This window comes from Micromesistius poutassou (genome assembly GCF_964030765.1).
Source record: "Micromesistius poutassou genome assembly, chromosome: 6".
In the NCBI taxonomy this organism is placed as follows: Eukaryota; Metazoa; Chordata; class Actinopteri; order Gadiformes; family Gadidae; genus Micromesistius; species Micromesistius poutassou.
In genome coordinates this window covers 3,491,271-3,508,873 of record NC_140276.1, presented here as the reverse complement: position 1 = coordinate 3,508,873, position 17,603 = coordinate 3,491,271, and the positions used below count along the sequence as shown (strand labels likewise).

Here is a 17,603-nt window from a genome sequence, read left to right as displayed (position 1 = left end):
CTTGATTCATGTTTTTCCTGGTGTGTGAGTAGCCAACGTTGGTGTGTTGTCTCTTCAGGACACTGTGGTCTATGACCGCCTCGCCGACAGCTCCAGGTACAAAGAGATCACACTGAAGCACCTGGAAACGTTTGCCACCGAGGGTGAGTGGGGAAACGGCGCCCCCTGTAGACCAACAATAAGAACTACATTCAGTTTTTTTTTTTTTTTTTTTTTAAGATTCATCTCATTAGCATGCATCCCATGTATCAGTTAACTCCCAGAAACCTATAGACCAATCCCTGGTCGACTGAATTTGAGTTTTAGGTCTAGGTTGCTTGGTGTATTTGTCATTGTTTTGTTTGATCGTAAATTAACAAATGATACAAATCAAAACGAAAGACAACGTAAAGGAGAATCTTAAAGGAGTGGCTGTTATAAAGCCAAGCTCCTAGAGAATCTGCATTAGATAATGTAGGCATGATGAACCGTGGCTGTTTTCACATCTGGGATAATACTGCCCTCTTGTGTTAGTCCTTTACAATGACGTAGTCAGAACTGGCCGATGTAGGCCAAAACAGGGTGTGCAACAGCATATGTGAAATATTTATTTTTTGTATTTAGTAGCCATTTTGTGTTGCTCAGTGCAATTGCTATTTGGTTAATGGTTTGGATACTCTTTAAAAGTATGCTCTTTTCATTCAAATGTAAATGCTTCTGTACCAGAGTTGTCTGCAAAAGCATCTTCAATAATGATCTGAAGACCACCAGATCATCTCTACCGAGAACATATTTTCTGCTGACTTACGCACTTTCAGCGCATACTTTACATAGTGTGTGATGTGTTACATTTGAGTACCACTCCAATTAACAATTAACAATTAAATAAACCCTATTAGGCATCACGGTCAGATTCCTATAGCTACTCTGCAACTTTTCGCTTTGTCCATTCACTATTTGGACTTGCGCATGCCGCCATTTTTCGCCATTTTTCCTCGTAGCGCTGAGCGTCAATGTAAACGCTGTGGTTGCAGGGCTGCGCACCCTGTGCTTCGCGGTGGCAGAGGTCAGCGAGTCGACCTACCAGCAGTGGTTGGAGGTGCACCAGAGGGCCTCCACCTCGCTGCAGAACCGCTCCCTCAAGATGGAAGAGACGTACGAGCTCATAGAGAAGGTGGGCCACGACACCCCATGCACACTGTACACACGGGGGGGGGGACACACACACAGGTAGCAGTAACAGGTGGAGGGGGGGGGGGATCGCTGCTGATTTGCCTGTAAAGGGCATGATTATGGTTACACGTCGACGCAACGCAAGGACTACGCAGGCGCTTCGACGCAGTCGTGATCCTGTTTTGGTTCTGCGTCCGGTTTTAGTAAACGGACCAATCACAGCCCTTGCTGGTGCGTCGCCTTGATGGAAGGTTACAAGTTTTGGGAGGCGCACGTCAGGCCCTCGCGGTGGACGCAAGGAGGGTCCGCAAGGACGCAAGGGGGTCCGTAACCCCCTTGCGTTGCGTGAACGTGGGACCATAATCAGCCCTTTAGTTTGCAAGAACGACATAGATGGAGATATAAGATGTGATGGAAGGGCGGAGGGTTAGAGTAGAGATGTATAGAGCCTCTGGGGGCGGCAGTAGCTCAGGAGGTAGAGTGGGTTGACTGGTAACCGGAAGGTTGCTAGTTCGATCCCCGGCTCCTCCACTCCGCCGTCGGTGTGTGAGTGTGTGAATGAATGTTCGTAAGTCGCTTTCGATAAAAGCGTCCGCAAATTCCCCTAAATGTAAATGTAAATGTAAAGCCAAGAAGTCTCTAATCTAACCTTCGACCCTTCCATCATCCTATCCATCCATCTCCCCATGCGTCTGCACTAAACAGACGGACGACGGATGGAGAGATGCATAGATGGCTAGATTATGGCTAATATAGATGATGGAGAGATACGCGGGTAGTTTACAGAGGGATAGACTGAGAGATGGATGAGTAGATCACAGACAGATAGACGGATGGAGAGAGATGAATAGATAATAAACCAATGGAGAGAGGGATGAATAGATTATGAAACGGATAGATGGATGCGGAGAGAGATAAATATAGATAGCTAGAGTACGGATAAAGAAATGGTGATTGATCGTCCAACACAGCCCTTTTAGATGCAGGGCTACTTCTGCTAGATTAAACATCATTATACTGTTTATACTAGGTTCATGGCTTTAGAAAGTACATCAGCACTGGGGAACAAATGAGATCGTAGAAGCCTCCACGCTACACAGGCTTCAATTGCAACCGACTCCAGTTGTTCTGCTCCATCAAAGACTTCCACGCCGGCCCACTGGGACCTTTTCCCTCACCCGGTTCAAAACACAGCAACTCGTCAGCCCTCTCGTCCCCCGCCGACCGCCGGCACTCTGGGTCCTCGGTCCTCCTCCGTGGCATGTGGGCCTGTTTCCCTTCCATTGTGAGCTTCCTCCTAATCCCATGTTTACCTTTCAGCAGAGCCTTCCGTTTTGAATGAGCCCAGTCAACATGAACCGCTCACATCAAACGGGCTCCCCTCGGTGGAACCCCCTTGTCAGGACCCCCCGAGTCATTAGTGGCCGTCACGTCAGCACGCACGGAAACCTAAACACGCTTAGAAGTGTGTGTATCTGTGTGTGTGTGTGTGTGTGTGTGTGTGTGTGTGTTTTTGTTGTGTGTGTGACCGTTCATGCCGCTGTGTGTTTTTCGGTGCGTGTGTGTTTATGTTGTGTGTGTGTACTGTGCCACCATGCTTCTTGGTTTGTCTGTGTGTGTGTGTGCTGGTTGGTTTGCGTGTGTGTTGGTCTGTGTTTGCGTACGTGGGTGTTCATGTCAGTGTGTGTTTGTTTGTGTGTGTTCGTGTTGAGATGTGTGTGTGTGTGTATTTTGTCATGTGTATGTGTGTGCGTGTGCACATCTGCGCGTGTGTGTGTGCACACGGCGATGTGCACGCACAAGTGCGCACTGTAAGTGTGCATGTTATTGTGGTTGTGTGTGTGTGCTGCGTGAGTGAGTGCATGTGTGTGTGTGTCGGTGTTCCCAGCTAGCACAGGGCAGGAAGTACAATTGCTTCCCTGTGAGCACCGTCTGATGTGGACGCGCTGGTCAAACATGTGTGGCCGGCCTCGTAAATCAGGGCCCCTGGCGCGGCTCCTAGTGGCCCCTCAAGGCTTCCACCGACACAAATGGACGCCATCAATCATAAAGTTCACGTAAAAGCTCTCCGGGGGAAGTAGTGGTGGAGGGGGCGAGGGAGATGCCGGGCGTTGTGTAACACATTACCGCACTAACTTTCGGGAGAGGTTTATGATTCCCAACCTAAAAGTTTCAAACGTCCAAACTTTGGATATGGGAACGTGATTTTACAGACACTAAAGAGCCCGGCGGTTGGTGTGTGTGTGTGTGTGTGTGTGTGTGTGTGTGTGTGTGTGTGTGTGTGTGTGTGTGTGTGTGTGTGTGTGTGTGTGTGTGTGTGTGTGTGAGATCAGTGGCTGTACCACAAGGTGGCGCACTAGATTCAAGTTGAAGTCTGATGAATTGAGTGTCACTGTTCAGTCCCGCTAACTAGATCCAGACGGAAAGATTATGTTGGCCAAAACTTTACAGAGGTGTATTTTATGATAAAAATGACGCACGTTGTTCACCCTTTTTGATATTTTATGAAGGAAACTTTAGTTTCTTCTAAATGTACTGCATTTAAAGCATTGGATGCCTAAAATACAGGATTTGTGTACCAAGTCGATTCATGTACAGATATCCTACAACATTCCCTGTTTAAACAAATTTATGGGCACACTAACTCGATCAATACAATTATGAATTCAGCAAAAGCCTTGGAAGAACTAAGAAGATCTAGTCCTAGGAGCTTATCTACGCATAAATCAATCTGTTCAATATGACTCTATGCAGAGTGTACACAAATAAGTGTGTGTGTGTGTGTACGCAACCTTTGTGGGGCAGTGGTATTGTGTGTGTGTGCCCATGTGTGGAGTGGTTGGTTTTCTGTGTGTGTCTGTGTGCAGCTGTATATGTGTGTGTTTGTGGTCCCAAATGTGCGCTTGTGTGCCTGCTTTAATATATATGTGTGTGTGTGTGTGTGTGTGTGTGTGTGTGTGTGTGTGTGTGTGTGTGTGTGTGTGTGTGTGTGTGTGTGTGTGTGTGTGTGTGTGTGTGTGTGTGTTTGTGTGCGTGCGTGCGATTGTGCAGTCTCTGCTTAAACCTGCATTGATCTTCCCCCTTCTGACCTCGCTCAAACCAAGCTCAAAACCTGGTGACTGGAAAAAACAAGCGCAGCTGATTGGATGAAAATCACCGCCCTGACTGAGTGACACAGTCCTGCCGGCCCGGTGCCAATGCTTCAGTGACACATGACGCTGTAAAGACCCCTCTGTGGTTCCCCCCACCTAGCCGCCGTTGTTTACCTTTACCTCCGCGTTCACAGAACCTGCTGCTCCTGGGAGCCACGGCCATAGAGGACAAGCTGCAGGACAAGGTGCCCGAAACCATCGAGACCCTCATCAAGGCGGACATCAAGATCTGGATCCTGACGGGGGACAAGCAGGAGACTGCCATCAATATTGGTAAGAGAAGAGGCGGCGGGGGGGGGGGGGGGGTGAGTGAGTTACCCTCTATGGAGCTTAGGTTGCTCTTGTAGACTCACCTTGAAGAGGTTGAAAATGTCGAAAAAGGATGAAACAATCTATTCTTACATCCTATACTCTGTATATATATATATTAAAGGTTCCCACTTTGTTTTAACCAAATCCAGGTTTTGTGAAGTGGTTCATCTGAGCAGGACCCTCAGAAAATCAATCAGGGCCTTACTTCAAATCCTAGGGGGCATTCCCCCCCGGTGGCGGGGGGGGGCAAACACCTGACAAGGCAGCAGAGTGCCCCCCCGCCCCCCCCAAATCCCTCTCCCCGTCAGACCCCTCCGACAGAAACATCCGTCTGAGAATGCGCCGTGATGTACGAGCATACTGACTGACGTCGAGATTAAATAACACGCCGTATGTACACAGACAACCCCCTACACACACACACACACATGTGCGTGCACAGGCGCACACACTCACACACGTACGCGTGCAATCAGGCGCGCACACACTCACACAAGCACACACCCCTTACCTTTCTTTACATATCCAGCAGTTCTACAGGATTGAGCCTAGGGTATTCCCCCCCCCAACCCACCCCCCCACCCACCCCCTGCATCCCCTCGGAGAAAAAAAAAGGGAAAGCGCCCGGCAGAACTCACACTGACTGAGCGGCGGTGTGTGCACCTCCACTCCCACTGTAAGGGCCGGCCTCTTAATACCCCTCAGATGTGGGCGAGTTAGCGCAAACTGCAACAAGCGAGGTTATCCCTGAGAGCGGACGACCTGTTAAAAGAGTGGTGGGTTAAAACATTAAATACTGGGAAGGACCGCCGTCGTGCGGCCAGCCACCTCCTCGGGCCCGGCCTGAATCGGCTCTTTGTGCCCCCGCCGTGCCCAGATGGTGGAGGAGGTCCTCCAGAGAAACACACACACACGCACACACACACACACACACACACACAGGAGGGGGAAGTGGTGTTTTTCAATGCTTTTTTTACGGGCCGGGCCGATTTGACTGCGCTGCTGTGTGGAAGCTGTGCTCGGTGTTGACTTAGCTTTTTATTTATTATTTTTTTTATTTTTTTTTACCCTTTCGCGTGTTGAAAGATGTTCCCCAAACGCCAAGGTTCACGACTCACCTCGGGCCGCGGTGGGTCGGCCCAGTAACATCTGGTTGGTTCTACATTATCTCTCTGGCCCCCCACCCCCCCCCGAAATCCGCCCGAGACAGCGGGCTGTCACACTAATGATGGGAGTAGAAGACATAGGTTAGCGTTGATAACCGACTTCGGTCCTGCCAAAAACGACAATGGCTTTTAGTCTCGCTCAAATCCATTAGTCCTCGCCTATGACCCGGTTTTGTCAACTTGTCGACTCGAAAAATAACGTTACCTCTGAATGAGACGTCCGAGCTTTGGGATGGCTGTGTTATGGCTCTGTGAAAACCTGATCAAAGGATACTGGCCAATCGGTGAGCTTGTTGATGAACTCCCATTGTTTAGAGATATGACATAATGAGGAGTTGGCACAAGCAGGGTGGTTCTTGGCCCGAGGGCATGATCACCATGGGGGGGGGGGTTCTCTCCGCCTCTCAACAGGGATAAATGCCGTCTGAACTGCCAACACTATTACTACCCCCTCCCTCTTTGTACGTGTGCACCTCCTTACCTGCACACCTATTCCCTGAACAGCTTCCTTCCTTTCTGCCTGCTGTCCTGTCCTGGCCCGCAAACCCAACTCCTTGGCAGCCTTTTGGAGCTCCCACTGTGCCTCTGATTTGTATCATTAATGACCCCCCCCATAGGGAACTACGGGAGGTTGTTGTGTGACACTGTTGTGTGTCGCGCTTAAACATTCTCCAACTCCTCTGGGAGCTGTGTTTGTGTTGTGTTGTGTTGTGGCGATCGCAGGGTGTGTGATGGAGCTTGAATTAAATGAGCAGGCGTTGACCCTTCGGGCTAGCCGCATCGTGATGGGACGGACATGATTCCACCCCGTGGAGAATATTCTTAGGGAAGTTTACTTGTTAGGAACTTGGGAAAACAATCTGGCCCGGACCAGAGCTCTGGAGCGTCTGGTGTTGACTCGGGAAGTTCCCGGGCGTGTGTTTCCTCTTACAGGTCCCGCTCTGTGCGGGACGGGGCCCGGCGTGCGCGTGATGTGGTCTTGGGTGACCTTCTCTGTGTGCGTTGCTCGCACTGGGAATGGCGTTTAGGGGCTACTGTGTGCGTGCAGACCAGGTCGTCCCCCTTAAATGCTGCCCAAATATTGTCTGTTTTTTCCAGAAAAACAACGTTTAGAGGCGACTTGAAATAGAACGCAAACTAAAAATAGTCTTTACAAAGGAGCTGTGTTGAGCAAGCCCTCGGAAGTATTAATAATGATACATGTGATACAAAGATACATTCATCTCTGCGGCGACGGTACATGAGTGCTAAAAACAGCAAATTTTGAGGTCCTGCCTCAAAACCCAGTGCCCAGTGAAAGGGGAAAGCTGTCCTGCTTCAGATTCAGGCAAAACTCTGATGTCCTGAAAGGCATTGCTTTCTGCAGCATGAGCAGTTGTCAGACAGCACATGGACAACACACACCACAGACATTTACAGGTGACACAAATACCATAACTCATGACTCAAACATGCAATATCTTCAAGGGATTACACTTATCATTAACCTGGGGTCAGGCTGGAGTTGTGGTGTTGTTCTGCCCCACCCATGGGAGTCCCTAGGAGCCTGCCACCCTGCCCGTGACCCGAGCACCCGCCCCAGCTAGGGGTGACCTCCCCCCAGGGGGTCCAACAGGGCAGTAACTGCCTTCTCCAGCAGGAAACGAACGACCCTCTTGTAAATCTCGAGCTGTAAAGCCGGGTCCCAAGGAGCTGGTTCCAGGTTATGGAGCTTAACTGAAACGCTGTGTAGCATGCTGCTCCCACGCGTTTTTTTCCTGGTTTACTCGTGATATATATCGGCTTGTTTGTGCTTTGATTAAGGTCATTTTGGGGTTTAAATTGGTATATCATGGTGATCTGTCTGTCGACCAAATCACATTCGTCTTTCTTCCTTTCTTTCCTTGTTGCAGGACATTCTTGCAGACTGCTGACCAAAAACATGGGCATGCTGGTTATCAACGAGGACAGTCTGGATGTAAGTTGTTTATCATTTGGTTTACTTCACGTTTTAATTGCGAAACTTTTCTTGAAGTACCTTGAAGTACTCTTCTTGAAACACCCTCACTAAGCAATCAGTTCAGCATTGTTCAAAGACTTTTTTACATCACATACAGGCTTAAATTAATGCTTGATTTGGGTCCATATTAGAAGTGTGATTTAACTCTTTGTGGTGTCAATCTCATCCAAGGTTTAGTCTTGGTTTTGGTTCAGTTCAAAGGTCAATGTATCTCCAACCTGTCCATGTCCATTTTGTTAACAAGTCACACCTTGTTAACTAGATGGTGTCACCCGTAACATACAATAGGCAATAGGTTGACTTAGCGCTCAACTAATAAAGGATACATGAACAGGCTCAACATGCCACTAAACTGCATTTTTAACCTTCATTGTTCGCTTGTTGTACACCGAGAACTCCTGTGGTGGTTGGTGAGGGAGGTTGCTGGGGGCAGCCATTATGTACTTCATTATTTTTTTCTTTCCTTCGTATTTTTTAATGTTTTCGTATTTTTTAATTTCTTCTTTTGAATAATACAATTCAAATCAATTTAATTTATTATTGTCTTGGATGCTCCATTGGCGACCGTGAAGGTCACTGTGAGGAATGAATGTGCAACTTAACCAAAACAGACTTCTTTAAACAAAACCAAACACAAACAGTTTCACACCAAATATGGATATGATACGGTGTATCTGTAAAATGTTCTAAACGTGAACTTGGACAAAAATGTACCAATTTCTATTCTTTCATCTTGGCCTTGGTGTTGGCCTTGGTTTCCGGACCTTACGGTTTTCGTACTTCTGGTCTTCTAAACGTCTCTCGATGACACAAAGTATTTCCCGTGCGTGTGTCTCTAAATATATCACGTTGCGTCCTCCTGTGGAGACTTCCACTGGAGAACGGCCAGTAGCTCTCCTTTTGTTAAGATTGAAGAAGACAACTGGCCAGACGCGGCGGCGAGAGGCCTCGGGAGAGAGAGAGCCATCACGTCCCGACAGAAGAATCAGTGCTTCTCACGATCCGGACAGTGGGACACCTGCTGTCCACCTCAGACAGGAGCAGCTCATCCTCTGCTGTGGAGCGGGCCCTAAGATGTGGAGCTATGAGGGCCTCTCTCTCTCCGCGGGGGAGGGAACCCCCTCCAGTCCCTCCTGTTTGGACCAGGATCAGGGGGAGGAAAAAAAAAACCAGAGTGCATGGATGGAGGTGGGGGTGGTGGGGGTGGTGGATGTGGCGGGGGAGGTGGATGTGGTGGATGTGGCGGGGGTGATGGTGAAGAAACGTCAGCGAGGGGCTGAGGAGGAGAGGGTGGCGGCGAGGCGGGGAAGTCGAGCAGCGGCGGGGTCTGAGGGCCGGGGGTCCGATGACGGACGGCCTTCAGCCGGTCGTTAGGTATGATGAATGGAGTGGAGGGTGAAACGCGGGGGCCCGGGGCCTCGGTTCCACCAGCACGGGGGGGGGGGGGGGGGAGGCCTTTGAAATGTCAGCTCCCATTCTCCTGCGGCTGCACAGACGCCCGTACCGAGACTGTTTGTTACCGCGCAAACACTGGAACCCCTCTTGCGAGACTAAGCGGGGGTCCTCGACGAACAACAGAGGGCCCGCGCCAGCGGCCCCCGCAGCCGTGGCGGTTGGGGTGCTCTCACGTTGCTAAAAAAGCCCGGCCCGTAACGTAATCGGAGCGTGACCCCCGCTCCCCCCCCACACCGCCCCCCCCCACCCCCCCTCGTCCAGAGTGTGTGTTTAGAAATGCTTATCAAGGAAGGCTCAGCTTCTCGGTGATTTAAGCCCCGGTGGAGTCTTCTCCCCCCTGCACTGAATCATCAGACCGGCCTGGGTCCCCAGAGAGGTGGACCCAAGGTGGACTCCGGTCATTAGGCAGAGCTTTATTATCCAGACGGCTTCTTGAATCATGCCGCGCTCTAATAGGGAATGAAAGGGCTTGGTGTTTACAGAACATAAAGGTGCAATAACTACTGTTATATCCAAATTTAGTCATACGTTTGGTGTTGTATTTATCGTTTAGAAGTTTATCAGGAGTCCGGTGAAGAGGTGTTGTTCCAGAATGTTCAACAGGGTCTTGGTACTTCGCCAAACTGACTTTTAGCTTTTATACATTAGCAACAGGTGATTCCCCCGATGCCCATCCACCCTCGCTGTGTGTGTGTGTGTGCGTGTGTGTGTGTGTGTGTGTGTGTGTGTGCGCGCGCGCGCGCTTGTGCTTCTCTCGAGACCGGCTGTACAATACATCAGCGTTATGCCTCCGGCCGGTGTAGAGGTGTGTGTTTCTGTGTGTGTGTGTGTTTCTGTGTGTGTGTACCCGCTCCGAGCCTCCGTGCGTCGGCTTCCGTGCGTGTGTGAGTCTCTTATCGGACACCGTCTGTCCGCGGGGCACCGCAGGTCTGCGTCAAACAAGGGGGAACACGCGATGGCCCCGCTGGCCTCCCATCAGATGATCCTCCCCCCCCGTCCCCCCCGTCCCCCCCGTCTTGGCTGTCAGGTCTGGGCCGGCTGCATCACTCAGCGCCTGTATCAACAACGCAACGGAGCCTCCCTCGGTCTCCGTAGGGCGCTCGCGACAGATGCCCCGGAACATCCCCTACTCCCGGGCCCAAACACTGGGGAGACACGTAGGCTAAACCGCTCGATTATAACCATAACAAAAGAGGCTTTGGCCCGGAGACACGTAGCATTAGCACGGGAATTCCTCACTTGAAATTAGGGGGAGAAGTGGCTACCCCGCGCTTGAGAAAATGGCCGCTGTGGTAAACTGTGCTTATCGCAATGTGTGATGTATAGGTTGTGCGCCGACCACACAAGAGTTGCTTCCCCACACATTCATCACGTGCACACCGTACACCGTACGGACACACACACATACAGCACACGGCGCCCCACGCACACGCGCACACACACTTAAACAGATGTGCTCATGTGTAGTCGGCCGTGCCAACTAAAATGGAGTTTCTCTGCACTTTGTTCTAAGGTTTAATATAGTTGTCACGCAACCCATGCATAGCCTTACACACATTTGCACGCGCACACACTCTCACAGCTTGCCATCACCTCTCGTCTCCTCTGGTTTAGCGCTCTCTTTGCCTCTCTCTCTCTCTCTGTCCATCGAGATGTCTCTCTCTCGCCATCTCTCCTCGTGAAACTCAAAAGCCCCCCTGTCCAAATATTTCCTCTGAGCTTGGGTTTCAGCTCGGTGTTATGCCAAGCCGGGGTGTCCTCTGTGGTCCCACGAGGTTCTAACCCCGCTGTTCTCCATTGTTCCGTTCTCACCCCGGGAAAAAAAAAAAACGACCTATTGCGAAACGCAGGTCAAAAGCAACAAACACGAAACACAAAACGCACACCTTAACGCCGTAACACTAAACCCGCCATCCGACCATCGCCCTCCTTAAAAAACGCCTCACCACGCCTCAGAAACTTGGAAACTCTGGAAAACACCTTAATTGGAAACAAGCGAGAATAATTGCCGGCCATTATCTTGTCTCCGTCCCTCCATTTAGAATGATGAAGCTCTGCTACTTAATTCCCCGAGATGTATGCGCCCCAATCAGCTGTTTATTTGGTCCGGCGCTCCGGCGCCATTTAGAGCCGTTCCCTCCATCCGTCCTGGTCACCCGCCATCTGGAACGGCCGGCTTTGGTTACGGCTCGCAGCTGTGCCCGTGTGTTTACGTGCGGCGTTGCGTGTGCGCCATGACATCAGGTGTTACTGCCTGGGCAGGTATGAGCGATGCAGTGTTTGCTTTGGGTCCGTGTATGTGTTGAGCTTCACTGGCGGGATTAGTTATTAATCACACGCACACCTTGACATGGGGCAACCCGTAGTCGGTGTGTTTTGGGACGCACTCCTGTGTGTGTGTGTGTGTGTGTGTCAAGTTTGTGTATGTGTATTGGGGTTATAGTGTGTGTGTGTGTGTTTGTAGTGGCCTCAGACAATAAGGTTCTAATAACATGTTATTTTCCAGGGCTGAACTCTAAAATGTGCTGTTCCACTGCCCCCAATGATTGATTAAGGCTTTACATTGGCCCAAAATACTAGCCGAATTGTTGTTTTAAACGGTTTAATAGTATTGCACCATCTTGCTTTAGAAGCCTTATGTCATACACTAAAATGTGTTTGCTTCTCCGTCTGGCTTTTAAATGCAGTTGTAAGCTGCTTGTATTGATCAAACCGCTCTATTTCCCGGTGTCTTTCCCATGTGGTAAGAAGATCACAACAGGATGAATTAAAGTCTTCACTCCCATTTGTCTCTGTCAAGGTTTAGTAGGGGTATCCATTTGTCTTGTACCTGGACTTAAATCCATTGTCACCCTAAGATTTATAGCTTTTCATCGCCCTGCATGGCTGTATCTGTATATATATCACTGAATCAGGGCCGTTCACCTACTGCGGTCTGGTTACGCTGCACTTGGCGTGTAATATGTGCATAAAACGGTGCAGGATACTGGTAGACTTAAAATATTAGGTTTCATCTTTTTAGAGACCCATTTGACGAACATCATACATGATGTCTAGCTTTGTAGCACAATACTGTATGAAATGATAATGACCCGAAAGAATGTATTTGGTTATTTATGTTTTGTGACACAATCAGTGTAGAACAAAGATTTTCTGTACCAGGGCTTTAGTCTTAATGCCTAGCAGTCAGGAGTTGTGTTGAAAAAGGAACATTTTACCCTCAGTGCACACTAATCCCTGGCAAATCCACCTCTCCTTGCAATTTACCAAAGTTCAACTCTTAAACTAATACTAAGGTTGGGTTGATGATTGCTATTTTACTTGTCAGGTATGGTTAAAATCCTGGCTTCCCACACATTTCCATAGGCTAACCTCACCCTAAGGAAACCCACCCCCCGCCTCTTTCATCAAATGACTTTTCATGCCTTCCTGAAAATGGCTTGCAACATATTGCCTGAAATGGAAAAATAATCTCAAATGATTAGGCATCGCTAGAATATCTAGTACATCTGACTAACATTAACCCCTCGTGAACGTGGATACTGGGACGCTTTGGGAACGCTGCAGAAATGTACCTAACACATTTAACACAAATAAATTTATACACACATACCAAATCAGGGCAAACCATATATTTACCACACAACCATACCATACCATACCTACGTTTACTATATTTCAATTACTATACATATAGATTCAAGATTCAAGATTGAATCTATACGTATAGTATATTGAATCTATACGCATGTATAGTATACATGTTTGAACTTGATCCATTATCTATTAAGACATAAACAGAATCATCATTAATCAAACTCAAAAGAAGCATGATATTAAACCTGTGTTTCCCTGTGTGCCTTGTCCCCCCCAGGCGACCAGGGAGACCCTGGGCTACCACTGTGGGATGCTGGGTAACGCCCTGTACAAGGAGAACGACTTTGCCCTCATCATCGACGGCACCACCCTGAAGTACGCCCTCACGCTCGGGGCGCGCCAGCACTTCCTGGACCTGGCCCTCTCCTGCAAGGCCGTCATCTGCTGCAGGTAACTAGTGCAGTCCTTTAACTTCACTTCAACTTGGGTTGTTACTTGATTATAGTCTCCTTAACTCTTTAACCACTGTTCATTAGTGTAGTGCCGTTAACTCTTTCACCACAGGCAATTACCGTAATACTGTTGACTTTTTTTTATTGGGAACGGAAAGGAACATGGTGTGGTGAAAGGTACTGGGTTCGATCCCCGGAGGCCCGCCTGCTCATTAATGACATGCATCTAAGTACACTAACTTTGAACGGATAACCAATGACTAAACTCTAAATGGCAATGTGTTGTGTTGACACAGGCGCAGTTATTCAACCCAAAAACATGGCGTTGTTTAGAGTGTGCGTTGTTGCGTCTTGGCACATAGCTGGGAGGTAACACGGTGGAGTCTGGTCACGAGGCAGTTTACCCGAGCTGGGAAAAAATCGGATCAAATGAACATTGTCACAGTTTTACTGGTGGTTCTCTGCCGAGGCACTGAGCTTCTCGGATCAACATAAAGCCTTGCGTGGCTTTTCACAAAGTCACTCAAAGTGGGTACGAGGGTATTTCTTCACGAGCGCTTGAGTCATTTCATGAGTGCTAACCTGTGCTGGTTGACTAGAGACCAGCCAGCTACACGGGATGAAGGGCCACACTGTTGACGTACCGGGGGCGGAATAAATAGAAGGGAAGTGCTTATGGGCTCAGGGGACGGTGACCAGGTATGCAGCCAGGGGCCCCGGCCCCCGTGCTCTCACAACAACACCACTCCTACAGGTGCCTGACTGGGACTCACAGCCTGGCGTCCCGGCGGCTTTTAAACGCTGTAAATGTTGCATGTACAGCGCCTCCGTCCTCCTCCACATACACACAGGCAGGCAGGCTGAAAGACACACATGCACACACACACGCACACACGGAAGGCTGGTATATGTGAATGGGGGCCCGCTGGTCAAAGCATCAAGAAACAAACCGCCTGTCTCTTCACCAGGAATTTGCTTACTTTAGAGAGGTTTCCCAGTTTACAACGTCATCTCCGGAGACCGGCTGTACCGTACATCACTGTGGTGCCTCCGGCATGTGTAGAGGGAGATGTGTGTGTATCTGTACGTGCGTGTGTGTGTGTGTGTTTCCACATGTGTGTATGTGTGTGCGTCTGTTTGTCCACATGTGTGCCCGTGTGTGTTTGTCCAAGTGTGTGTGTGTGTGTGTGTGTGTGTGTGTGTGTGTGTGTGTGTGTGTGTGTGTGTGTGTGTGTGTGTGTGTGTCTACATATGTGTATGTGTGTCTGTTTGTCCACATATGTTTATGTGTGTCTGTTTGTCCACATGTGTGTGTGTGTGTGTGTGTGTGTGTGTGTGTGTCCACATGTGTATACGTCCAGATGTGTGTGTGTGTGTGTGTGTGTCCACATGTGTATGCCTCCAGATGTGTGTGTTTGTGTGTGTGTCCACATGTGTGTGCGTGTCGGGGGGGGGGGGGGGGGGGGGTACTGGCCTCGGGATTGTCTGTCAACATGACCCCCACAGCCTCGTAAAGGAGGAGTTTACGGGATGAGTCAGATCCATCACGGGTGACGGACCCCGTGGGGGCCCTTTGTAGCGGGGTCCATCGAGACGGGGCCCTGCGTGCCGGTGCCCGGCGGGGCCCTTCATAGCGGGGCCCCTGCGTGACGGGGCCCGGTTACGTAAGTCAGGCCGCAGTCCGCGGGGGAGTGGGAGAGAGGCCGACGGAGGGGAGAGCAAAACGGCTGTCGTGTGCAATCATCCTCCAGAAGACCAGATAAACGGTCGTGCGTGAAGCTGGAGTGAGTATCCTGGACTCTACGCGCGTCGTGCGCCTGCTTTGCACCGCAAGAGCTCGTCCATCTCAAGCGTTTAGCCTCAGTTGGTCGGTGGTGTCATGTTTGTACAGCGATTGAAGAAACGTTACACGTCGTTTTCACCACGTCGTGCGTTTTTCGAGAATGCTCTGCACTCAAACGTCGTTTCACTTCGTGTTCCAGTGAGCGGTGTGTGATTTATGTGACACGTGCAACGTTGTCAAAACAAATGATGATATGAGCAAGACGTTGTGTTTATTCGAAAGACATGTGTTTTTGGACTGAACCATGAACACTGCTAAACGACTTCATTAGCCTTTTCTTTTGCCATGTGCAAACTGCGCTTCATAAAGCGGTTACATAAAGTCTGTTGGCTCGGCTCGTTGCGAGTCTTCAAACCCCCCTGCGCTTGTCAGGGACGTTAGAGCGAGCGCGTCGGGGTTTGTGAAACGCTGACCGCATGACTTTTGTGTTTTCCTACAGACCTCAATTACATTGCTCAATACTGGGAAAATTGGAAAATTCCGTGCGAGAAAATACATTGAAATGCCTCCTGAAGGGATTTGCCCCGGCGTATATATTTAACAGTTTATAGAACGTCCTGCGGTTGCCCCTTAGTCCTATGTGTGGCTTCTCATCCTTTTATGAGCTTCACACCATGCACTGAAAAAGGGGGACTCTGGGTTTTCCGACTCCTTTTTATATTTCCTTTGCCTGCCAATGTAAACAAAATGGCTTTCCCCCCCCGCTTCGGAGAGTCATAACACGCCGCGATGAAACGTCTCTGTGGCTTCTTCACCCCCCCCCCCCCCCTTTCTCCAGGGTGTCTCCGCTGCAGAAGTCGGAGGTGGTGGAGCTGGTGAAGAAGCAGGTGAAGGTGATCACGCTGGCCATCGGCGACGGCGCCAACGACGTGGGCATGATCCAGACGGCCCACGTGGGTGTGGGCATCTCGGGGAACGAGGGTCTGCAGGCGGCCAACTCCTCCGACTACTCCATCGCCCAGGTGGGACCACCTGTGGGGCCCTCGCTCTGCCAGTGACCCCGTACTCTTTAACGTTACCGTTGTTGTTGTTGTTTATGTTGTTATGGCGGGCCTTTCATTGTCAACCTAGTCTTGTAGATGGCCTACTGGACTTGGGAGTTGGAGTGTAACAGAGAAATGTCATTGATGTAAAATTAGGAAAAAAAGCACATAATATGTTGCGGAATCCCAAAATAACCGTTGCATAAATATTGTCCATTGTAAGTCACTCGGCCAAAGTGTAACTCAATCAAAGCATCGTTTCTAATTCCATTTATGCTAATGATAAACGCCACGTTGACCAGACCACTAGCAGCGTCTCAAAGACGCCTGTGCTGTGACATGCAACTCAACATTCACTGCTACACATTCTCCCCAGTAACGGAGCCTTTCGCTAAACGCTATGTAAACCAACCCACACAACGCAGTAACCAATATACCTGAAACTCAGCCTTGATACACGAAACTGCATAAACAAGCAAGAGATATGTCGGCAACAAAAGCTACTGGCTCTCCTGTATCCTGGTTATTCACTGCCCCGCTGTTCTGTAATTCGTGTTTGCGGCAACTCTGTAGCCACAGGCCTAGATTGGGGTGGGGTGGGGTGGGGGGGGGGGGGGAAATGGCAAGGCACAGTCAATTCTTTGTGCCTCAGCATTCAGTTACTCACAGAGGGACTTGGGTTTGTCTTTAAGTGCCCCTTTCTATCCACATGACATGCAGAATGCATATCTTTCGCAAAAAAAAATGCGGCCTGAAGTAATCCATTTAGTCCCTGCGTCTGATTAAATTACCGCTTCAGACCGGTGTGGTTTGGCCGTTATTGGCACAGGGGTGCATTAGGAATAAGTCGCCCGCCAAATAGCATTAGCGATCCTTGCAAGTAATTCCGAAGTCTTCCGAATTCCATTGCGGATTACGTTTATTGACAATATCTGCACACCGTGACATTAGATTACCAATCCTCCCCGCTTACATTAGTTTATTTCCCAACCTGTTTTTCAGGAGTGGGAGGTGTTTTTTTAAAATCAAAGTTTGTGAAATAATTTTAAAGAGGCCTGGTTAGACACAGTGTCCCCTTCTCCGCTCTCCCTCTCCCTGGTATCTAGTGGAGCGGAGAGGAGTGCCGGCGAGGAGGGCTCTGGGCTGAGGCGCCTCTGCTGTCCGTCTGTCATCAGGTCCACTCTGTGGTAACTGCCTGTTTGATCCGACGCAGCCAGGGTCAGGCAAACAGGAGGCCGACCACTCAGCTCAGGGATACCGCAGGGGCTCAGATCTGCTCTGTAGACATATACAGAGAGAGAGCGTTACGATGCTGGGGTCCGTAGGAGAGGATTCCTCCTTCCCCCTACTTTAGGGGGAGTCACTGGTCTAATTGAGATCTCAATGTTTGCGCGTTTTTAGCTGCTGAATCTTATCGGCAACGCTTACAAAACAGTGGATTTGGAGAGTCTTGTTTCAATGTGTAATCACGGCTATCGTCCACGGAGATAAT

The 17,603-nt window shown here is 49.6% G+C and overlaps 1 protein-coding gene across 2 annotated transcripts in view; it reads left to right on the top strand.

Moving 5' to 3' along the window:
• Window positions 1-17,603, top strand: part of atp8a1 (ATPase phospholipid transporting 8A1) — a 102,705-nt gene that overhangs the window by 52,969 nt on the left and 32,133 nt on the right. For both annotated transcript variants that reach the window (XM_084469966.1, XM_084469965.1), the window contains 6 exons: window positions 59-143; window positions 1,014-1,153; window positions 4,439-4,577; window positions 7,675-7,739; window positions 13,111-13,283; window positions 15,907-16,090. In XM_084469966.1, coding sequence (XP_084326092.1) covers window positions 59-143; window positions 1,014-1,153; window positions 4,439-4,577; window positions 7,675-7,739; window positions 13,111-13,283; window positions 15,907-16,090 — 786 coding nt within the window. The remainder of the gene's footprint in view (window positions 1-58; window positions 144-1,013; window positions 1,154-4,438; window positions 4,578-7,674; window positions 7,740-13,110; window positions 13,284-15,906; window positions 16,091-17,603) is intronic.